This window comes from Anolis sagrei, chromosome 11 (genome assembly GCF_037176765.1).
Source record: "Anolis sagrei isolate rAnoSag1 chromosome 11, rAnoSag1.mat, whole genome shotgun sequence".
NCBI classification, from domain to species: domain Eukaryota; kingdom Metazoa; phylum Chordata; class Lepidosauria; order Squamata; family Dactyloidae; genus Anolis; species Anolis sagrei.
In genome coordinates this window covers 25,124,907-25,143,666 of record NC_090031.1, presented here as the reverse complement: position 1 = coordinate 25,143,666, position 18,760 = coordinate 25,124,907, and the positions used below count along the sequence as shown (strand labels likewise).

Sequence of the window (18,760 nt, the reverse complement as noted above, 5' to 3'; positions counted from 1 at the left end):
TTGGGGAGAGAGATCCAGCGTCGGGGGGGGGGGGGCACCACAGAGAAGGCCCTGTCCCTCATCCCCACCAATTGTGCTTGCGACGCAGGTGGAATCATGAGCAGGGCCTCTCCAGATGATCGAAGAGATCGTGTGGGTTCATATACGGAAATACAGATATACACAAATACACATATATACACATATACACGTATGTATACACACAAAACACATATACAAGACTGGGCCACAGCAATGCGTGGCATAGGATGGCTAGTAGCTTTATAAACAAGCTCCTTGGTCTCCCTACGGATGTCCCGGTCCTCAAACACTCTTTGCTTCAGTCAGAAGAATGCTGCACTCGCAGAGCTCAGGCGGTGTTGTATTTCAGTGTCAATGTTGACTTTTGTGGAGAGGTGGCTGCTGAGGTAGCGGAAATGGTCAACATTTTCTAATGATACACCATTAAGCTGTATTTCTGGCATTGGATATCATGCAGCTGTGGACAAGAAATCTCCATAGAGACTACCAAACGCAGCAGCATTGCCCAGGCACGAATCAAGGAAAACAAAAGGCACTACAGACATAACTCAACCTGAGAAGTCAGCCATAGCAGATCATCTGATGAACCAACCTGGACACAGCATAGTATTGGAGAACACAGAAATACTGGACCACTCTAACAACCACCATGTCACGCTACACAGAGAAGCCATTGAAATCCACAAAAAGCATGTGAACAATTTCAACAGAAAGGAGGGCACCATGAAAATGAACACAATCTGGCTCCCAGTATTAAAAAAACTCTAAAATCAGGATAGTAAATAACGAACAACACACAGAAACTCCAGACAAGAAACAACCACCTCTCAACAAAGGATTCCCCTAGGCAGTAAGAAAGTACACCTTGAAACTGCTACACCAATTAAATGCTAATCAAGGTGGCCAATTGCAACATTCACACCTACCTCAAACAGATAAGAGTTCTTTCTCCCACCCTGGACATCATTCCACAGACATATAAACTCCACTTGGCTAGTTTCCAACAGACCTCACAATCTCTGAGGATACCTGCCATAGGTGTGGGACAAACATCAGGAGAGAATGCTTTTGGAACATGGCCACACAACCCAAAAAACTTACAACAACCCAACATTATTGTCATTGTACATTATACCACAAAACTGAATGACATCCCCAATACACATTACCCTATTTAACAAGATTTGAAAAATGTTCTGTTCCTGATTTGAAAGTGTTACTTCCTGTTTTATTGTGCAGTCCTGAGTTGGAAAGTCATTGTTCTCCTCCAAAAACTTTGTTATTTTTGTGGCGGCTGCAAACTAGGTGGAATTGGTTGAGACTCGATGATGAAATCATCATTGACAAGCTATCACCAAATGTGCCATAGCAGGATATCCTTCCCACAGAAACAAAGTTGGTGCAGTTTAATAAACTTTTTTCCATGTTGTTATCACAGAACCAATTAGGAAATGGCATTTATAATCTAGGAACAAAAATCTTGTTACATAGCATAATATAGTATAAATATAATATAATGTAATGTAATATAATATTTTGTAGTAAAATAATATGGTTGCGCTATTTACAAGAACAAAGTTTCCATGACACAAAGTTTTACACTTCCTACTTTGCTTCCACGCTGAGCTTCTTTCTCATGCAGATAAACAGCTTCGCTCTCACAGAGCCTCCTTTCACAACGAATTGATACTGGAGCTTTACACACGAGGCTTTACACATGAGATCTTTAACCTGGGACTCCTTTCACCAAAGCTTCTCACGCACTGAGTTTTACCTCACACTCCTCAGGATGACACTAACTTTGGCCCACTGACTCTAACAGGCTTCAGCCTACTCACTCTCCTCAGGATGACATAAGCTTTGTCTTCGGCCTACTCACTCTCTTCAGGACAACACTAATTTTGGCTTCGGCCTACTCACTCTCTTCAGGATGACACTAGCTTTGGCCCTTGACTTTAAGAGGCTTCGGCCTACTCACTCTCCTCAGGATGATATTAGCTTTGTCTTCTGCCTACTCACTCTCTTCAGAATGACATTAGCTTTGTCTTCGGCCTACTTACTCTCTTCAGGACGACACTGGCTTTGGCTTCGGTCTACTCACTCTCTTCAGGGCGACACTAGCTTTGACTTCGGCCTACTCACTCTCTTCAGGACAACACTAGCTTTGGCTTTGGCATACTCACTTTGCTCAGGACAACAATAACTTTGGCCCACTGACTATAAAAGGCTTTGGCCTACTCACTTTCCTCAGGACGACACTAGCTTTGGCTTCAGCCTACTCATTCTCCTCAAGACAACATTAGCTTTGGCCCACTGACTCTAACAGGCTTCAGGCTACTCTCCTCAGAACGACACTAGCTTTGGCCCACTGACTTCAAGAGGCTTCGACGTACTCACTCTCCTCGGGATGACATTGGCTTTGGCTTCAGCCTACTCACTCTCTTCAGGACGACACTAGCTTTAGCTTCGGCCTACTCACTCTCCTCAGGGCGACAGTAGTTTTGACCCACTGACTTTAAGAGGCTTTTGCCTACTCACTTTCCCCAGGACGACACTAGCTTTGGCTTTGGCCTACTCACTCTCCTCAGGACGACACTAGCTTTGGCTTCGGCCTACTCACTCTCCTCAGGGCGACAGTAGCTTTAGCTTCGGCCTACTCACTCTCCTCAGGGAGACAGTAGTTTTGACCCACTGACTTTAAGAGGCTTTTGCCTACTCACTTTCCCCAGGACGACACTAGCTTTGGCTTTGGCCTACTCACTCTCCTCAGGACGACACTAGCTTTGGCTTCGGCCTACTCACTCTCCTCAGGGTGACAGTAGCTTTAGCTTCGGCCTACTCACTCTCCTCAGGGCGACAGTAATTTTGACCCACTGACTTTAAGAGGCTTTTGCCTACTCACTTTCCCCAGGACGACACTAGCTTTGGCTTTGGCCTACTCACTCTCCTCAGGACGACACTAGCTTTGGCTTCGGCCTACTCACTCTCCTCAGGGCGACAGTAGCTTTAGCTTCGGCCTACTCACTCTCCTCAGGGAGACAGTAGTTTTGACCCACTGACTTTAAGAGGCTTTTGCCTACTCACTTTCCTCAGGACGACACTAGCTTTGGCTTCGGCCTACTCACTCTCCTCAGGACGACAGTAGTTTTGACCCACTGACTTTAAGAGGCTTTTGCCTACTCACTTTCCTCAGGACGACACTAGCTTTGGCTTCGGCCTACTCACTCTCCTCAGGACGACACTAGCTTTGGCTTCGGCCTACTCACTCTCCTCAGGACGACACTAGCTTTGGCTTCAGCCTACTCACTCTCCTCAGGACGACACTAGCTTTGGCCCACTGGCTTTGGCCTACTAACTCTTTCAGTGTTTGACTCACATTTTTGTAATTAAAGTACCTAGTTAATATTAAAATATTTCTGACAGTTTATTACCCAGGAACAGAAATCACGTGACAGAGTGTAATTCAGAGCGGGTAATTCCGTATTGTTACTAACGCAATGCGTCTGCCTTGTGTGTCCTCCTCCCCTTCAGGCACTGGTGCCACTACACAGTCTCCCGGACGGTGTCCTGCCAGGTCCAGAATGGCTCCGAGACGGTCATCCAGAGGGTCTACCAGAGCTGCCGGTGGCCAGGACCTTGTGCCAACTTAGTCAGGTAATAGCGACCACCTTCTGCTCCTTCGCAAAAGCACCTTTGGCTTCCATATCTGTACGACTTTTTGGGTTTGAGGTCAAAGGAGCTGTTTGGGAATACGGTTCAGCACCCCGGACAGCTCCTGTAACATTCACATTAGAGCTGTGTGATCGCTGATAAAAAATATTTCAAAACTCATTACAAAATTAGGGGGCTGTCAACATTTCATTTCTAAAGTGTTTCTAAAGTGTCGTTAGTGAAAGTTTTGTTACTATAATGAGAGTAATGAAGTTTCGTGACTTTTTCATTTTAGTAACTGGTCAAGTGGGGAAACTTCAGGGGCTTCTTTCTCCCTTGTTTTTACAGCTATTGGGATGAAACTTGCTACAATGGTAGAACACATTAACCACTCTTAGCCCATCAAGTTTCAGAAGGTTTCACATATCCATGGATCTTTGGGGAATTTTCAAAGTTTTTATAAACAACTTTTTAAAAATGTACAACAGCAATCTCCTTAAAGTTTCTCTACAATGACACAAGATAACGGGATCATTTCCACCAACAGCCAGAGTGAGCTTGTTTGCTGTGGACTCACCTTGTTGTGTTTCTAATAATAATAATAATAATAATAATAATAATAATAATGTTTCAAGGCAGTAAGCAATCAAGGGCCAGTGAGCCCCACCCAGCCTAGAGGGGTCACTAGGCAGGAAACAATTCGAAAACAATGAAGGCCAGGCAATTTCCATGCAGATGCTAACTCACATGCTAATGGTGGGATCCCATGGAACACATGCAAATCAAGTTTGCTAATTACACCCTTCAACAGAGAATGATTCTTTCTTCCCACCCTGGACATTATTCCAAAGGTATATTATATTCTCCTCTTGCTTGACTCTCATCAGATCCTCTGAAGATGCCAAGCACATTAATAATAATAATAATAATAATAATAATAATGTTAAAGGGTAATAATAATAATAATAATTATTATTATTATTAATACCCTGTTTTATCTCCCCAAAGGGGACTCAGATGCAGGCGAAACGAAAAAAGGAGAAAATTCTGCTGGAAAACATTGGCCGTACAGGCCAGAAACCACATAACACCCCACTTGAGTATATAGTACTATATAGCTGAATGCTTTCCCTCTCAGGCAGTCAGAGTGACGTCTTCCTTGTGTTAGTTACAGGACTCTCATCAGGCCCACGTATAAGATCTCCTACAGAACAGCCACAGCCCTCGAGTGGCGATGCTGCCCCGGCTTCACAGGAAGCAACTGCGAGGAAGGTAAGCATCCCAGGAGCCTGCCTCTGTTTCCCCAATGTTAAAGTACGCCTCCCCTTCTGGGTCCATGGGCTGGGGGTGATGGGAGATGTGGGTAGCGCAGTTCACATAGAGTACGCCTAGCTGAGAAGGTACTAGAAAGCACTAAGGCGCATTGGTAGAGCCTGAAGTGCATTGGGACTCTCTTGCCATTGTGTTATTATGAATCTTACTAATCCAGAGATGCACATTTGAATAGATGCACATCAGGGCACCAGAAAGCACTGATGCGCATTGGTAGAACCTGAAGTGCCCTGGGATTCTCTTGCCTTTGTGTTATTGTGAATCTTACTAATCCAGGGATGTATATCTGAATAGGTTGTTGTAGGCTTTTTCGGGCTGTATGGCCATGGTCTAGAGGCATGGCCATATAGCCCAAAAAACCCTACAACAACCCAGTGATTCCGGCCATGAAAGCCTTCGACAATACATATATCTGAATAGATGCGCATCAGAACACCGGAAAGTGCTTGTGCGCATAGGTAGAAACTGAAATGCATTGGGACATTCTTGCTATTGTGTTATTATCAATCTTACTAATCCAGAGATGAACATATGAATGGATGCACATCAGGACACTAGAATGTGCTGATGCACATTGGTAGAAACAGAAGTGCACTAGGATCCTCTTATGTTATTGTGAATCTTACTAATCCAGGGAAAAGATGCGCACCAAGACACCAGAAAGTGCTGGTGCGCATAGGGAAAACCTGAAGTGCATTGGGATTCTCTTGCCTTTGTATTATTGTGAATCTTACTAATCTCACTCATTATCTGCTTCTCTCTTTAATCTCACCCGAGTTTTTAATTAGTTTTAATCAGTTTGTTTTTTAATCATTACATGTAGCCCACCCATTGTTACTGTGCCTGTGCCTATTGTAATTTTTACATTGTTATGTATCCATATGTTTTATGTAATTATGATGTTCTTGTTTGCGTTTTCGGTTGTGTCTTGGTTTTTCTTTATTGTAATTGTTGTTTTGGGTTTGGCCTCATGTAAGCCGCTCCGAGTCCCCATTGGGGAGATGGTGGAAGGTATAAATAAAGATGATGATGATGATTATTATTATTATTATGTACATCTGTATAGATGCGCATCAGGATACCAGAAAGTGCTGGTGCGCATGGGGAGAACCTGAAGTGTATTGGGATTCTCTTGCCTTTGTGTTATTGTGAATCTTACTAATCCAGGGATATACATCTGAATAGATGCGCATCAGGACATCAGAAAGTGCTGGTGCGCATGGGGAGAAACCGAAGTGCATTGAGACACTCTTGCTGCCGTGTTATTATGAATCTTCTTAACCTATCGATGAACATCTTAATGGATGCGCATCAGAAAGCACTGGTGCACATTGGTAGAGCCTAAAGTATATTCGTAGAGCTCTTGCTGTTGTATTATTATGAATCTTCCTAATCCACTGAGTGGGTTTCTGTGTAGCTAAGTATATGCAAAGTTACGCAATGTTGGCATCTCTGTCTTCCTTTCCTTGGCAAACTCTGGCATCCTCATAGAACCCAACCATTATTGCAATCTTCTCTGGAGCGCAACCGAGTGTCCCGATCCTTTTGCTAATAGGCTGGGGCTCTTTTGAGAGAAATGTTATCTTTTAACCAGCAACGGCTGCTGGGCACCTCCTTCACCACTGAAGGCAACAGATGGTTTGGATAATTATAATTATCTCTGGAATTTTAACTCTTAACCTGGCAGCCGACAAAGAGAAATCCCAGCCTGGAGGAAATCTCACTGGCAGTGAAGCTAAGCTCAAAGCGGGCGTTCAAAGCTTCTCTTGTGTGTTTTGCTTTCCGGAGGGGAGCCGCCTGCCTCCTTCACGGGATGCCCCCGTTCCCACAGCACTACCCAAGATACTTTTTGCCTTTGAGGGCATAGATTCGCTCCTTGTGTTGAAATCAGAGGCCTCCTCGAGACTTGTGACTCCCCATTGCCTTTGTGACTCTCTTGCTATTGTGTTATCATGAACCTTCCTAAGCCCTAAACGGTTCTGGCCCAACTTACCTGTCCGAACATATCTCCTCCTATGAACCAGCGAGGACGTTAAGATCATCTGGGGAGTCCCTGCTCTCGGTCTTGCCTGCATCACAAGTATGTCTGGCGGGGAAGAGAGACAGGGCCTTCTCAGTGGTGCCCCCTCGGCTGTGGAACGCCCTTCCTACAGAAATTAGATTGACCCCCTCCCTATTAGCATTTTGGAGGAAAGTGAAGACCTGGTTATTCGAGCAGGCATTTGAATAGGCAGTGTATTGAATATAGGAATATGGAACAACAGATTATGAATATTTATTTATTTATATTATTTATTTCGAGCTTTTATAACCCGGTCTTCTCGACCTCCGAAGAGGGACTCAGGCTGGCTAACAGCATAGGATTAAAATACAATAAGATAAACCACAGTAAACATCATAATACAATAGTACAAAAATACATTAAAATACAATTATACAACTTACAAAAGGTCAGTTCGTCAGAATAAATCATAAATTCATCGCCATCCGCCCGTGTGGTCAGCAGTTATTGACTCAGTCATCATTCTGCAAATGCAGTATTCCAAAGCCATGTTTTTACCAGCTTTCTAAAAGTAAGGAGGGAAGGGGCAGATGTAATCTCCATCGGGAGGGAGTTCCAGAGCTGAGGGGCCACCACCGAGAAGGCCCTGTCCCTCATCCCCACCAATCACGATTGCGAAAGAGGAGGGACCGAGAGCAGGGCCCTTCCAGAAGATCTTAATAACCTTGATGGTTCATAGGGGAGAATCCGTTCGGACAGGTAAATTGGGCCAGAGATTGGATCTTGATTCTATCTATGAGACGCTAATGAGATGTTATAATTATGTTTAATTGGTTGTTTATTATACTATTGGTTTAATTGTTTTTTAACTGTTTTTATGATGTTGAGCATTGAATTTTGCTATTGTTAACTGCTTTGAGTCACCCAAGGGCTGAGAAAAGTGGTATATAAATGAAGTAAGTAAGTAAATAAATAAATAAATAATCCAGGTGTGCACATCTGAATAGATGCGCATTGGGACACCAGAAAGCCACCAGAAAGCGCTGATCTATCTTTTTGTTATTGTTCCATGTGAAGGTACATTTCTACATTATTTATTATTTTCTTATTTAACAAAAAAAATTTGGGGAAGCGGTTTCGGGTGACCAGAATGGATTAATTGCATTCCAGTAGGGAAATTCACTTTGAAAGAAGAGCAATTTGAGTTAAGAGCTCAGTAACAGAACGAACCAGACTCTTAACTCAAGGTATCACAATCGTCTGCTTCAACTTAAGTCCGTGGCTGCCAAGTCAGTGGTCTGGTGAACCTGCTCCATGTTTCAACACACTCTGTGGTTTGAGGAGCTCTCCAAGGTGCTCTCACAGCCAGGAAGTTCTTCCTAATATTCAGGTGGAATCTCCTTTCTAGTAGTTTGAAGCCATTGCGTCCTAGTCTCCAGGGCAGCAGAAAACAAGCGCTTTATGACTTCCCCTCATATATTTATCCATGGCCCTCATCATGTCTCCTCTCAGCCTTCTCTTCTTCAGGCTAAACATGCCCAGCTCTTTAAGCCACTCCTCATAGGGCTTGTTCTCCAGACCCTTGATCATTTTAGTCACCCTCCTCTGGACACCTTCCAGCTTCTCAATATCTCTCTTCAATTGTGGTGCCCAGAATGGGACACAGTGTGATTCCAGGTGTGGTCTGACCAAGGCAGAATAAAGCATGGGGAGCATGACTTCCTTGGATCTAGGCACTAGGCTCCTATTAATGCAGGCCAAAATCCCATTGGCTTTTTTTGCCGCCACATCACATTGTTGGCTCATGTTTAACTTGTTGTCCACAATGTCTCTAAGATCTTTTTCACGTGTCCTGCTTTCGAGCCAGGCATTGTCCCCCATTCTGTGTCTTTTCATTTCATTTTTTCTGCCTAAGTGGAGTCTCTTGCACGTGTCCCTGTCTAACTTCATTTTGTTAGTTTTGGCCAATCATTTTTTTAACCTGTGAAGATAATTTTGAATTCTGCTCCTGTCTTCTGGAGTATTGGCTATCTCTCCCAATTTGGTGTTGCCTGCAAACACTACTACTACTACTACTACTACTAATAATAATAATAATAATACTTTATTTATACCTTGCCACCATCTCCCCAAGGCACTTGGAGTGGCTTACATGAGGCCAAGCCCAACAACAACAACACATCAATAAAAGCAGCAGGGAATAAGCAAAATAAACAATACAATTAATATAACTCACACATAGACAGTAACACACAAGGATTTAAAAACCTATGGCCAGGCCAGATGTAATAGTTAAAACTTTAAAATAAAATAAATGCTGGACATGAACACAAGGTGTATCTAGTAGGAGGGTTTCAAACAAAATGTAAAGAACAACCCAACGGGTAATTAAAGTGCTTATCAGGATATTTGCAGGGAATTGTTTCCTGTATTCAGGGAAGGCACACAGGAACAGCCACATTTTCAGGCTCCTCCTAAAGACTGCCAATGTGTGGGCTTGTCTAATGTCCTTAGGGAGTGAGTTCCAGAGTCGGGGGGCCACCATAGAGAAGGCCCTCTCCCTCGTCCCCACCAATTGCGCCTGCGAAGGAGGTTGGAGCGAGAGCAGGGCCTCTACAGATGATCGAAGTGATCGCGTGGGTTCATATACAGAAATGTGGTCACACAGATAGGCGTGTCCCAAACTGTTCAGGGCTTTGTAGGTAAGAACCTGCACCTTGAATTGGGATCGGAAAATGAACGGCAGCCAATGGAGCTCCTTAAACAGGAGGGTTGACCTCTCCTTGTAAGTAGCCCCAGTTAATAACCTGGCTGCCGCCTGTTGGACCAATTGAAATTTCCGAGCCGTCTTCAAGGGCAGCCCCACGTAGAGTGCATTACAGTGATCCAACCTGGAGGTGACTAAGGCATGGACCACCCTGGCCAGATCCGACTTCACAAGGTATGGTCGCAGCTGGCGCACGAGTCTTAATTGTGCAAAGGCCCTCCCAGCAACCGCAGACGCCTGAGCTTCAAGCGTTAGCGATGAGTCTAGGAGGACACCCAAGCTGTGGACCTGTGTGCCTTCACCTAAGTCATGAATGAAGATCCTGAGCAAGACCGGGTCCAGGAGGGAACCCTGCTGATCGCACTCCGCTCGTCACTTCTTTCCAGGATGAAGAGGAAGCATTGGGGAGAATCACCCTCTGGGTTCGTTCGCTTAACCAATTCCAGATCCACCTCACCGTAGTTTTGCTTGCCCACATTGGACTATTTTCCTTGCCAGAAGGTCATGGGGGACCTTGTCGAAAGCCTTCCTGAAGTCCAGATACGCTCCATCCATGGCATTCCCTGCATCTACCCAACTTGAAATGACCTTCGAAGAACCTACAGAATGGGCCACTGGTACACCTCTCTTTAGGAAAAAGTTCCAGAGTTGTTTTGATGAGATAACTAAGAATTGTCTCTTCAGCTTCGGGGGGACTTTGCTGCAACTATTCTGTTGGTTACTATGGCCAACTTTGTCCTCCTCCCTTCACTCACACACTCTCTCTCTCTTGGAGCAAGGGGGTTTCAGCTACAACAGGAAATGAGTCCTTTGAGCCACCCAGCCTGCCGAAGGCTGATATGAAGACCATATGGACGAGGGCAGCGCTGAGGTGAGGCGGGCTCGTTATTGCAATCGTGCATCACTTTGATTGATTTGCATCCAAGACGAGGTTGACACCTCGCCCTCTCGACCGCCTGAAGTTCAAAGCCCAGTCGCCGTCTCCGGGGAGGCCTCCCCTTCTCCAGCTTGGAATGTTGGCACCAATTTGAGGCTGGCCGGCTAATGACGACCTTGTTTTGCTTCGTCTAATATCGGATGTCAACTCTTCCTTCCTCAATGAGTCTGGGAGGGTTTCTTCCCTCTCTATAATAAAGGGAAGAGTGCAGACTCAGCACAAACGTCTGGTGGGAAGGGCAGCTGACGTGCAGCTGTTCTGTGATGGTTTAGGATTCCGGGGTGTTGTCATTAAATATGATGCCTTAACTCATATGTTATTGAAAGATCGGAGGAGAAACGATCCCAGAAAAGGTGGTTTCTTAAGTATGATGCCTTAACTCAGGTTATATTGAAAGATCTGAGGAGAAACTATCCCAGAAAAGGTGGTTTCTTAAGTATGATGCCTTAACTCAGATGTTATTGAAAGATCTGAGAAGAAACGATCCCAGAAAAGGTGGTTTCTTAAGTATGATGCCTTAACTCAGGTGTTATTGAAAGATCGGAGGAGAAACAATCCCAGAAAGGGTGGTTTCTTAAGTATGATGTCTTAACTCAGGTGTTATTGAAAGATCTGAAGAGAAACTATCCCAGAAAAGGTGGTTTCTTAAGTATGATGCCTTAACTCAGATGTTATTGAAAGATCTGAGAAGAAACGATCCCAGAAAAGGTGGTTTCTTAAGTATGATGCCTTAACTCAGGTGTTATTGAAAGATCGGAGGAGAAACAATCCCAGAAAGGGTGGTTTCTTAAGTATGATGTCTTAACTCAGGTGTTATTGAAAGATCTGAAGAGAAACTATCCCAGAAAAGGTGGTTTCTTAAGTATGATGCCTTAACTCAGATGTTATTGAAAGATCTGAGAAGAAACGATCCCAGAAAAGGTGGTTTCTTAAGTATGATGCCTTAACTCAGGTGTTATTGAAAGATCTGAGGAGAAATGATCCCGGAAAGGGTGGTTTCTTAAGTATGATGCCTTAACTCAGGTGTTATTGAAAGATCGGAGGAGAAACTATCCCAGAAAAGGTGGTTTCTTAAGTATGATGCCTTAACTCAGGTGTTATTGAAAGACAGAAAAGGTGATGCCTTAACTAAATATGATGCCTTAACTCAGGTGTTATTGAAAGATCTGAGGAGAATCTATCCCAGAAAAGGTGTTTTCTTCTTAGGTATGATGCCTTAACTCAGGTGTTATTGAAAGATCTGAGGAGAAACTATCCCAGAAAGGGTGGTTTCTTAAGTATGATGCCTTAACTCAGGTGTTATTGAAAGATCTGAGGAGAAATGATCCCGGAAAGGGTGGTTTCTTAAGTATGATGCCTTAACTCAGGTGTTATTGAAAGATCGGAGGAGAAACGATCCCAGAAAAGGTGGTTTCTTAAGTATGATGCCTTAACTCAGGTGTTATTGAAAGACAGAAAAGGTGATTTCTTAAATATGATGCCTTAACTCAGGTGTTGTTGAAAGATCTGAGGAGAAACTATCCCAGAAAGGGTGGTTTCTTAAGTATGATGCCTTAACTCAGGTGTTATTGAAAAATCTGAGGAGAAACTATACAAGAAAGGGTGGTTTCTTAAATATGATGCCTTACCTCAGGTGTTATTGAAAGATCTGAGGAGAAACGAACCCAGAAAAGGTGGTTTCTTAAGTATGATGCCTTAACTCAGTTGTTATTGAAAAATCTGAGGAGAAACGATCCCAGAAAGGGTGGTTTCTTAAGTATGATGCCTTAACTCAGGTGTTATTGAAAGATCTGAGGAGAAACTATACCAGAAAGGGTGGTTTCTTAAATATGATGCCTTACCTCAGGTGTTATTGAAAGATCTGAGGAGAAACGAACCCAGAAAAGGTGGTTTCTTAAGTATGATGCCTTAACTTGGATGTTATTGAAAGACAGTAAAGGTGATGCCTTAACTAAATATGATGCCTTAACTCAGGTTTTATTGTAAGATCTCAGGAGAAATGATCCCAGAAAGGGTGGTTTCTTAAGCCTAATGACTTTATTGAAGGATGTAAAGAGAAAGGATCCCAGGAACATGAGGGAAGCCTCCCACAGGATGGTAACACATCCAGACAACGTTCTCTGGTCAGATGGCCTATTCTCTCTCATCAGAAGCAACTTGAAGTTTCTGAAGTTGCTTCAGGTTGGGAAAATTGGCTGTCTGCAAGGACGTTGCCTAGATGTATTACCATCCTGTAGGGAACTTCTCTCATGATTCGTGACGGGGGGGGGGGGGACAGGATACAGAGCCACATTCAACCCAGTATTCTCTGCTGCCTTCCATATTGAGAGAGAGATGCTGAATCCGCTGAGTTGTAAGGTGCTGGAGATTTGTGAGTTAAGCTCAGTCCTTGAGCCTTACTTCGCAGGCGTCCTGACAGCTGCCTGTTCATTTCCAGGGTTCCTGCGTCCTGCAAACTGAAGGAGTGTGTGTAAGATATGTGTGCAAAACTATTCTCCACATTGTTTACTTTGGGCTCTTACGAACTGGACTCCTGCCCGCTTCCCTATTTTTAATCAAGATCTTTGACTGTGTTTTTAATTCCTGGCCTACTACTAAATATTCCCAGCGCAGCCAAGCTCTCGCTTATCGTGCACGAATCTGATTAGCATACTCCCCTTTCCTTCCACCAACTTGGAAACCGGAGCTTTCGGGGGGCTTTGCACGGGCCAAGACATGCGCCGGGCCCTGTCCTTTCACAGGGTGTGCTGCAGACTACAGCGCCCATTATGCTTGGGCTTTGTGAGCAAGGGAGATGAGACCCGATCTCTCATTCCCACAAAGTGATCACCACTGCGGAAGGAAGGAAGGAAGGAAGGAAGGAAGGAGAAAGAAAGCATCAAAACTTTTGAGACAAACTGATTGGTTTCAGCACAAACTTGGGTGGATAGAATCCTAGAATTAAGGACCGGGCTGGTTGGGAGTCAGCTGCATTAAAATCACTACTGACTGAATGGTCATGAGTTCGAACGAAATTTAGGTACCGCTTTATGCGGGGAGGCTAATTTAACTAATTTACGATGCCATAAAAATCTCCAGCAGCGTGCAAAAGAATGAGGAAGTACTCCATCAGTGTCACAAGTGGATGGTGAACCAACAGCTCCCCCCGGTGGCCGGAATTCAAAGCATACCCTCATGAAGCTGGAAAGTTAAGTAGCCTCTGCGTGTGTGCCTATAGATGTTGTGTGTCTATGGCATTGAATGTTTGCCATTAATATTGGCATTGTGATCCATCCAGAGTCCCTTGTGGGGTGAGAAGGGCGGAATACTAATACTGTAAATAAATAAATAAATAAATCTTAGAGTTGGTGGGCCATCCAGTCCAATTTTCCTGCCAAGAAGCAGGAAAATCGCATTCAAAGCAACCCCAAAAGATGGCCATCCAGCCTCTGTTTCAAAGCCTCCCAGTAAGGAGCCTCCACCACTTTTAACCCACCTCTTCAGAGGCACTGATGGAGGACAACATTCGCATCAACAACAGACCCTCCACTATTGCAGGGCTTGGGAGGTTGAATTTCAAACTCCTACAAAGCAACGCAATGGCCAACACTTTGGCAGAAGTTGGCCCTAGAGATTCCTAGGTGGAATCTCAACCTCACGTCTGAGGATGCCTGCCATAGATGCAGGCAAAACGTCAGGAGAGAATGCTTCTGGAACATGGCCAGACAGCCCAGAAAATGCACAACAACCCAGTGATTCCGGCCAATAAAACCTTTGACAATACAATTCAGCCTATTTTGTGGTAGCTGCAAAAGCCAAGTTTCTGGAGCGGAACAACTCCTTTCAAAGTAAGGACCACACAATTAAACAAGAAATAACACTTTCAAACCAGGAACAGAACATTTTTCAAGTGTTACATAGTGTTATCAACAGAGATCGTGGTTTTTGGGCACACTGTGGCCTCAATCCACAATCAACACAAATATTATAGGATTCAATGTATTGTCGACAATTTCAATCCATTGCGATGTTTTGTTGCTCAATTCATAAATAAATTAATTCAATGCAGGAAATCAAACCCAGCATTTTGAATATGAACGATGCCTAGGTCCCAAACCTGGTTGAATACAGTTGCCTTCAAAGACTAATGGCGCTTTGCCTCTCTTAAGAGGCAGGCGAATCGCCTCTGTGTTTCAGCCCCAACTTTAAAAGAATTATCCAAGGTGTGTAACCTGTTCAGGGGGTAGATCTTGGCTGGATTCTTTAATGCGGACACTGGAAAGCAGGGCCGGTTCATTTTGCATCCAAGTGTTGGTTACATATATCCCTAGAGTCCAGTAGCTAATCCTTTCTATCTACACACTGCCCTCTTGTGGCTGCATCTGAGCATTGCATACATTCATCCCTAGAGGCTAATAGCTGAATGATTGCCAATTTGTAAGCCTCTCTGAGTCCCCTTCGGGGTGAGAAGGACAAAGTATAAATATAGCAAATAAATACATAAATAATCCTTTCTATCTCTAGGCTGCCCTCTTGTGGCTGCATCTGGGCACTGCATACATTGATCCCTAGAGGCTAATAGCTGATCATTTCTATTTATACATTGCCCTCTTGTGGCTGCATCAGAGCATTGAATACATATATTTCTAGAGGCCAGGAACTAATCCTTTCTATCTGTAGACTGCCTTCTTGTGGCTGCATCTGAGCACTGCATACCTTCATCCCTAGAGGCTAATAGCGGATCCTTTCTATCTACAGACTGCCCTCTTGTGGCTGCATCAGAGCATTTCATACATGCATTTCTAGAGGCCAGGAGCTAATCCTTTTTATCTATAGACTGCCCTCTTATGGCTACATCTGAGCCCTGCATACATTCATCCCTAGAGGCTAATAGCTAATTCTTTCTATCTACACACTGCCCTCTTGTGGCTGCATTGGAGCATTTCATACATGCATTTCTAGAGGCCAGGAGCTAATCCTTTCTATCTACACACTGCCCTCTTGTGGTTGCATCTGAGCACTGCATACATTGATCCCTAGAGGCTAATAGCTGATCCTTTCTATCTATACACGGCCCTCTTGTGGTTGCATCAGAGCATTTCATACATGCATTTCTAGAGGCCAGGAGCTAATCCTTTCTATCTACACACTGCCCTCTTGTGGCTGCATCTGAGCACTACATACATTCATCCCTAAAGGCTAGTAGCTGATCCTTTCTATCTACACACTGCCCTCTTGTGGCTGCATCCGAGCATTGAATACATATATTTCTAGAGGCCAGGAGCTAATCCTTTCTATCTATAGACTGCCTTCTTGTGGCTGCATCTGAGCACTGCATACATTCATTTCTAGAGGCTGGAAGCTAATCCTTTCTATCTATAGACTGCCTTCTTGTGGCTGCATCTGAGCACTGCATACATTGATCCCTAGAGGCTAATAGCTGATCCTTTCTATCTATACACGGCCCTCTTGTGGTTGCATCAGAGCATTTCATACATGCATTTCTAGAGGCCAGGAGCTAATCCTTTCTATCTACACACTGCCCTCTTGTGGCTGCATCTGAGCACTACATACATTCATCCCTAAAGGCTAGTAGCTGATCCTTTCTATCTACACACTGCCCTCTTGTGGCTGCATCCGAGCATTGAATACATATATTTCTAGAGGCCAGGAGCTAATCCTTTCTATCTATAGACTGCCTTCTTGTGGCTGCATCTGAGCACTGCATACATTCATTTCTAGAGGCTGGAAGCTAATCCTTTCTATCTATAGACTGCCATCTTGTGGGGGGTAATAATAATAATAATAATAATAATAATAATAATAATAACTCAGTGACACAAAAACCTCCTGGGATTTTTTTTTAATCAGGAGTTCTTTCCATCCCAAATAAGACGAAATCGGATCAGTTGAGGCTCGGAAGGATCTGGAGCTCTGGACGAGAGTTGGGTCTCCCTCCACTTCTCATCCAGCTTCTCGATCCTGTTGATCCGGAACATAATGGCATCATCTTCTAGGCCTTCTCCAGAGGCTTTTCTGCTAACACACACTTTTGAGTTACTTTTTCCCTCTGCTAAAGTTTTGGAATTTAATGCCTTCAGATCAGTTTAGTCTCGGAAGAATCCGGAGTTCCGGTCGAGAGTTGGGCCTCCCTCTGCTTCTCGATCTGGTTGATCCGGAGCATAATGGCTCCATCTTCAAGGCCTTCTCCAAAGGCCTTTTCTACTAACATACACTCTTGAGTTCATTTTCTCATTGCTAACGTTCTGTAAGCGATGCCTTCACATCAGTTTAGGCTCGGGAGGATCTGGAATTCCGGCCGGGAGTTGGGCTTCCCTTCCACTTCTTGTCCGGTGTCTCAATCCAGTTGATCTGGAGCATAGTGGCACCATCTTCAAGACCTTCTCCAGAGGTCTTTCTACTAACACACACTCCTGAGTTTTTTCTCCCCAATTGCTAAAGTTCTGCTATTTATGCTTCCAGATCAGTTTAGGGCTCAGAACAATATGGAGTTCCGGCCAAGAGTTGGGCCTCCCTCCGCTTCTCATCTGGCTTCTCCATTCGGAGCATCATGGCACCATCTTCAAGGCCTTCTCCGGAGGCCTTCAGTTGCCCTTTTCCCGGAAGTAGTCGGCCAGCTTCTCCACCGCTTCCACGCAGACGCTGGGGTACATGCCTTGGGAGTAGGTCCCCACCAAGACCAACGACTTGGTCTTAACCAAGACGAGGCCGTTGTCTTTCCCTTTAAGATAGATTGCGTTGTCGTCCGCCCGCGCGCACTTGTAGTACTGGTCCTTGAAGTAAAGCCCTTCCCGTCGGATCTGGAGCAGGTCTTGGAAGAAGGCCTGGACGAACACCGAGGCCTGGCTCTGGATGCCGAAGCCCGGCGTGGTCGCCAAGATGCTCCCGTCTTCTATCTTGATGATGGCGGCGTGGGCCACGTGTTTGGTGCTGGTCAGGCCATCGATCAGCAGGTTCTGGGCCTGGTTCATCCTCTCCCCTCGGCCTCTTTCCTTCCTTCCTTGCCGTAAAATGGAAGCCGTTGAACTGCCACGGCTCACCCCGAGGCATTCTGGGAGCTGCACTTAGCAACGGAGCTTTTCACCCGCGACAACGACAACACAACAGATGGAAAACAAACAAACAGCAAAGGAGAGGTTGGCTTGCAAAGAAAGAGAGAAGCAAGGAGGGAGTTCTCGGAATTCATTATAGTAACCCTTTCCTGTTCTCTTTTGCTCCGTATGAAAATACACGACTGCAGATCAGATGTGATTGCTAGGGACATCTAACAGAGCAATACAACAACAACACTTGAATACAGTCCAAAGACCCGATTTGCTCAGCGGCAAACAAAGCGAATATGGACCCATAATGGAGCAATTGATTTTTTCAAAATAACAATATTTAATGTAAGCCTCTTATAACTCTATGCTCAACCTGTGGCAGGTCTTGACCATAGTGTCATGTGGGAAAATCTGGAGATCCCCGTAGTCTAGCAGCAAGACACAGCCATACAGCCTCCTGGTCAGTCGCAAGGCCGAACAGGGTATAGGGTCACAACCTGGATTGGGTTACACACCCCTTGAAGGCACAGGTTCTCAGCTTGGGAGTTCTCCTGGATTCATCACTGAGCCTGGAATCCCAGGTTGCAGCGGTGGCCAGAGGAGTGTTCGCACAATTAAAACTTTTTTTAAAAAAATAATCTTTATTTGTTTTAAGAAAAGTAGAAACATCGATATAAGATAAAAAAAAACATCGTTTGCACATATATGTATAAAATCCACATTTCAATGTATATAACATACAATCACATTCCAGGGAAAGAAGGGGGTGGGGGAGGGACGTCTTTGGGTGGGGGAAGGGGAAGGTGTTATCACGGACACACACGACATGAGCCCACTATCCCTCCTTCTTTGGAGGGATGTTGGGTGGTGACTTCCATTTAGTTTCCATCCAGAGCATTTCCGTACGCTCTTCCGGAGGTATACTGTCCATTCCGTACTTGACTTGCACCTAGTTCATTCTACACTCTCATTAACTATGTCTCTTGCAATTGCGTATACTCCTTTAC

General features: G+C 44.6%; 2 protein-coding genes across 5 annotated transcripts in view; one reads left to right on the top strand and one right to left on the bottom strand.

The window, feature by feature from the left end:
* Window positions 1–18,760, top strand: part of COL26A1 (collagen type XXVI alpha 1 chain) — a 97,711-nt gene that overhangs the window by 27,836 nt on the left and 51,115 nt on the right. For 3 of the 4 annotated variants that reach the window (XM_067472050.1, XM_067472051.1, XM_067472048.1), the window contains exons 2-3: window positions 3,553–3,675; window positions 4,841–4,944. In XM_067472050.1, coding sequence (XP_067328151.1) covers window positions 3,553–3,675; window positions 4,841–4,944 — 227 coding nt within the window. The remainder of the gene's footprint in view (window positions 1–3,552; window positions 3,676–4,840; window positions 4,945–18,760) is intronic. The other variant, XM_067472049.1, reaches the window with a different exon arrangement.
* PFN4 (profilin family member 4) lies at window positions 16,553–17,761 on the bottom strand. Its single transcript, XM_060757738.2, has one exon. It carries the CDS (start codon window positions 17,679–17,681, stop codon window positions 17,295–17,297), a length of 387 nt encoding a protein of 128 aa, XP_060613721.2. The 5' UTR covers window positions 17,682–17,761; the 3' UTR covers window positions 16,553–17,294.

Excerpts from the sequence above, each read along its gene's own strand:
- PFN4 (XM_060757738.2), bottom strand. The coding sequence starts at position 17,681 with ATGAACCAGGCCCAGAACCTGCTGATCGATGGCCTGACCAGCACCAAA.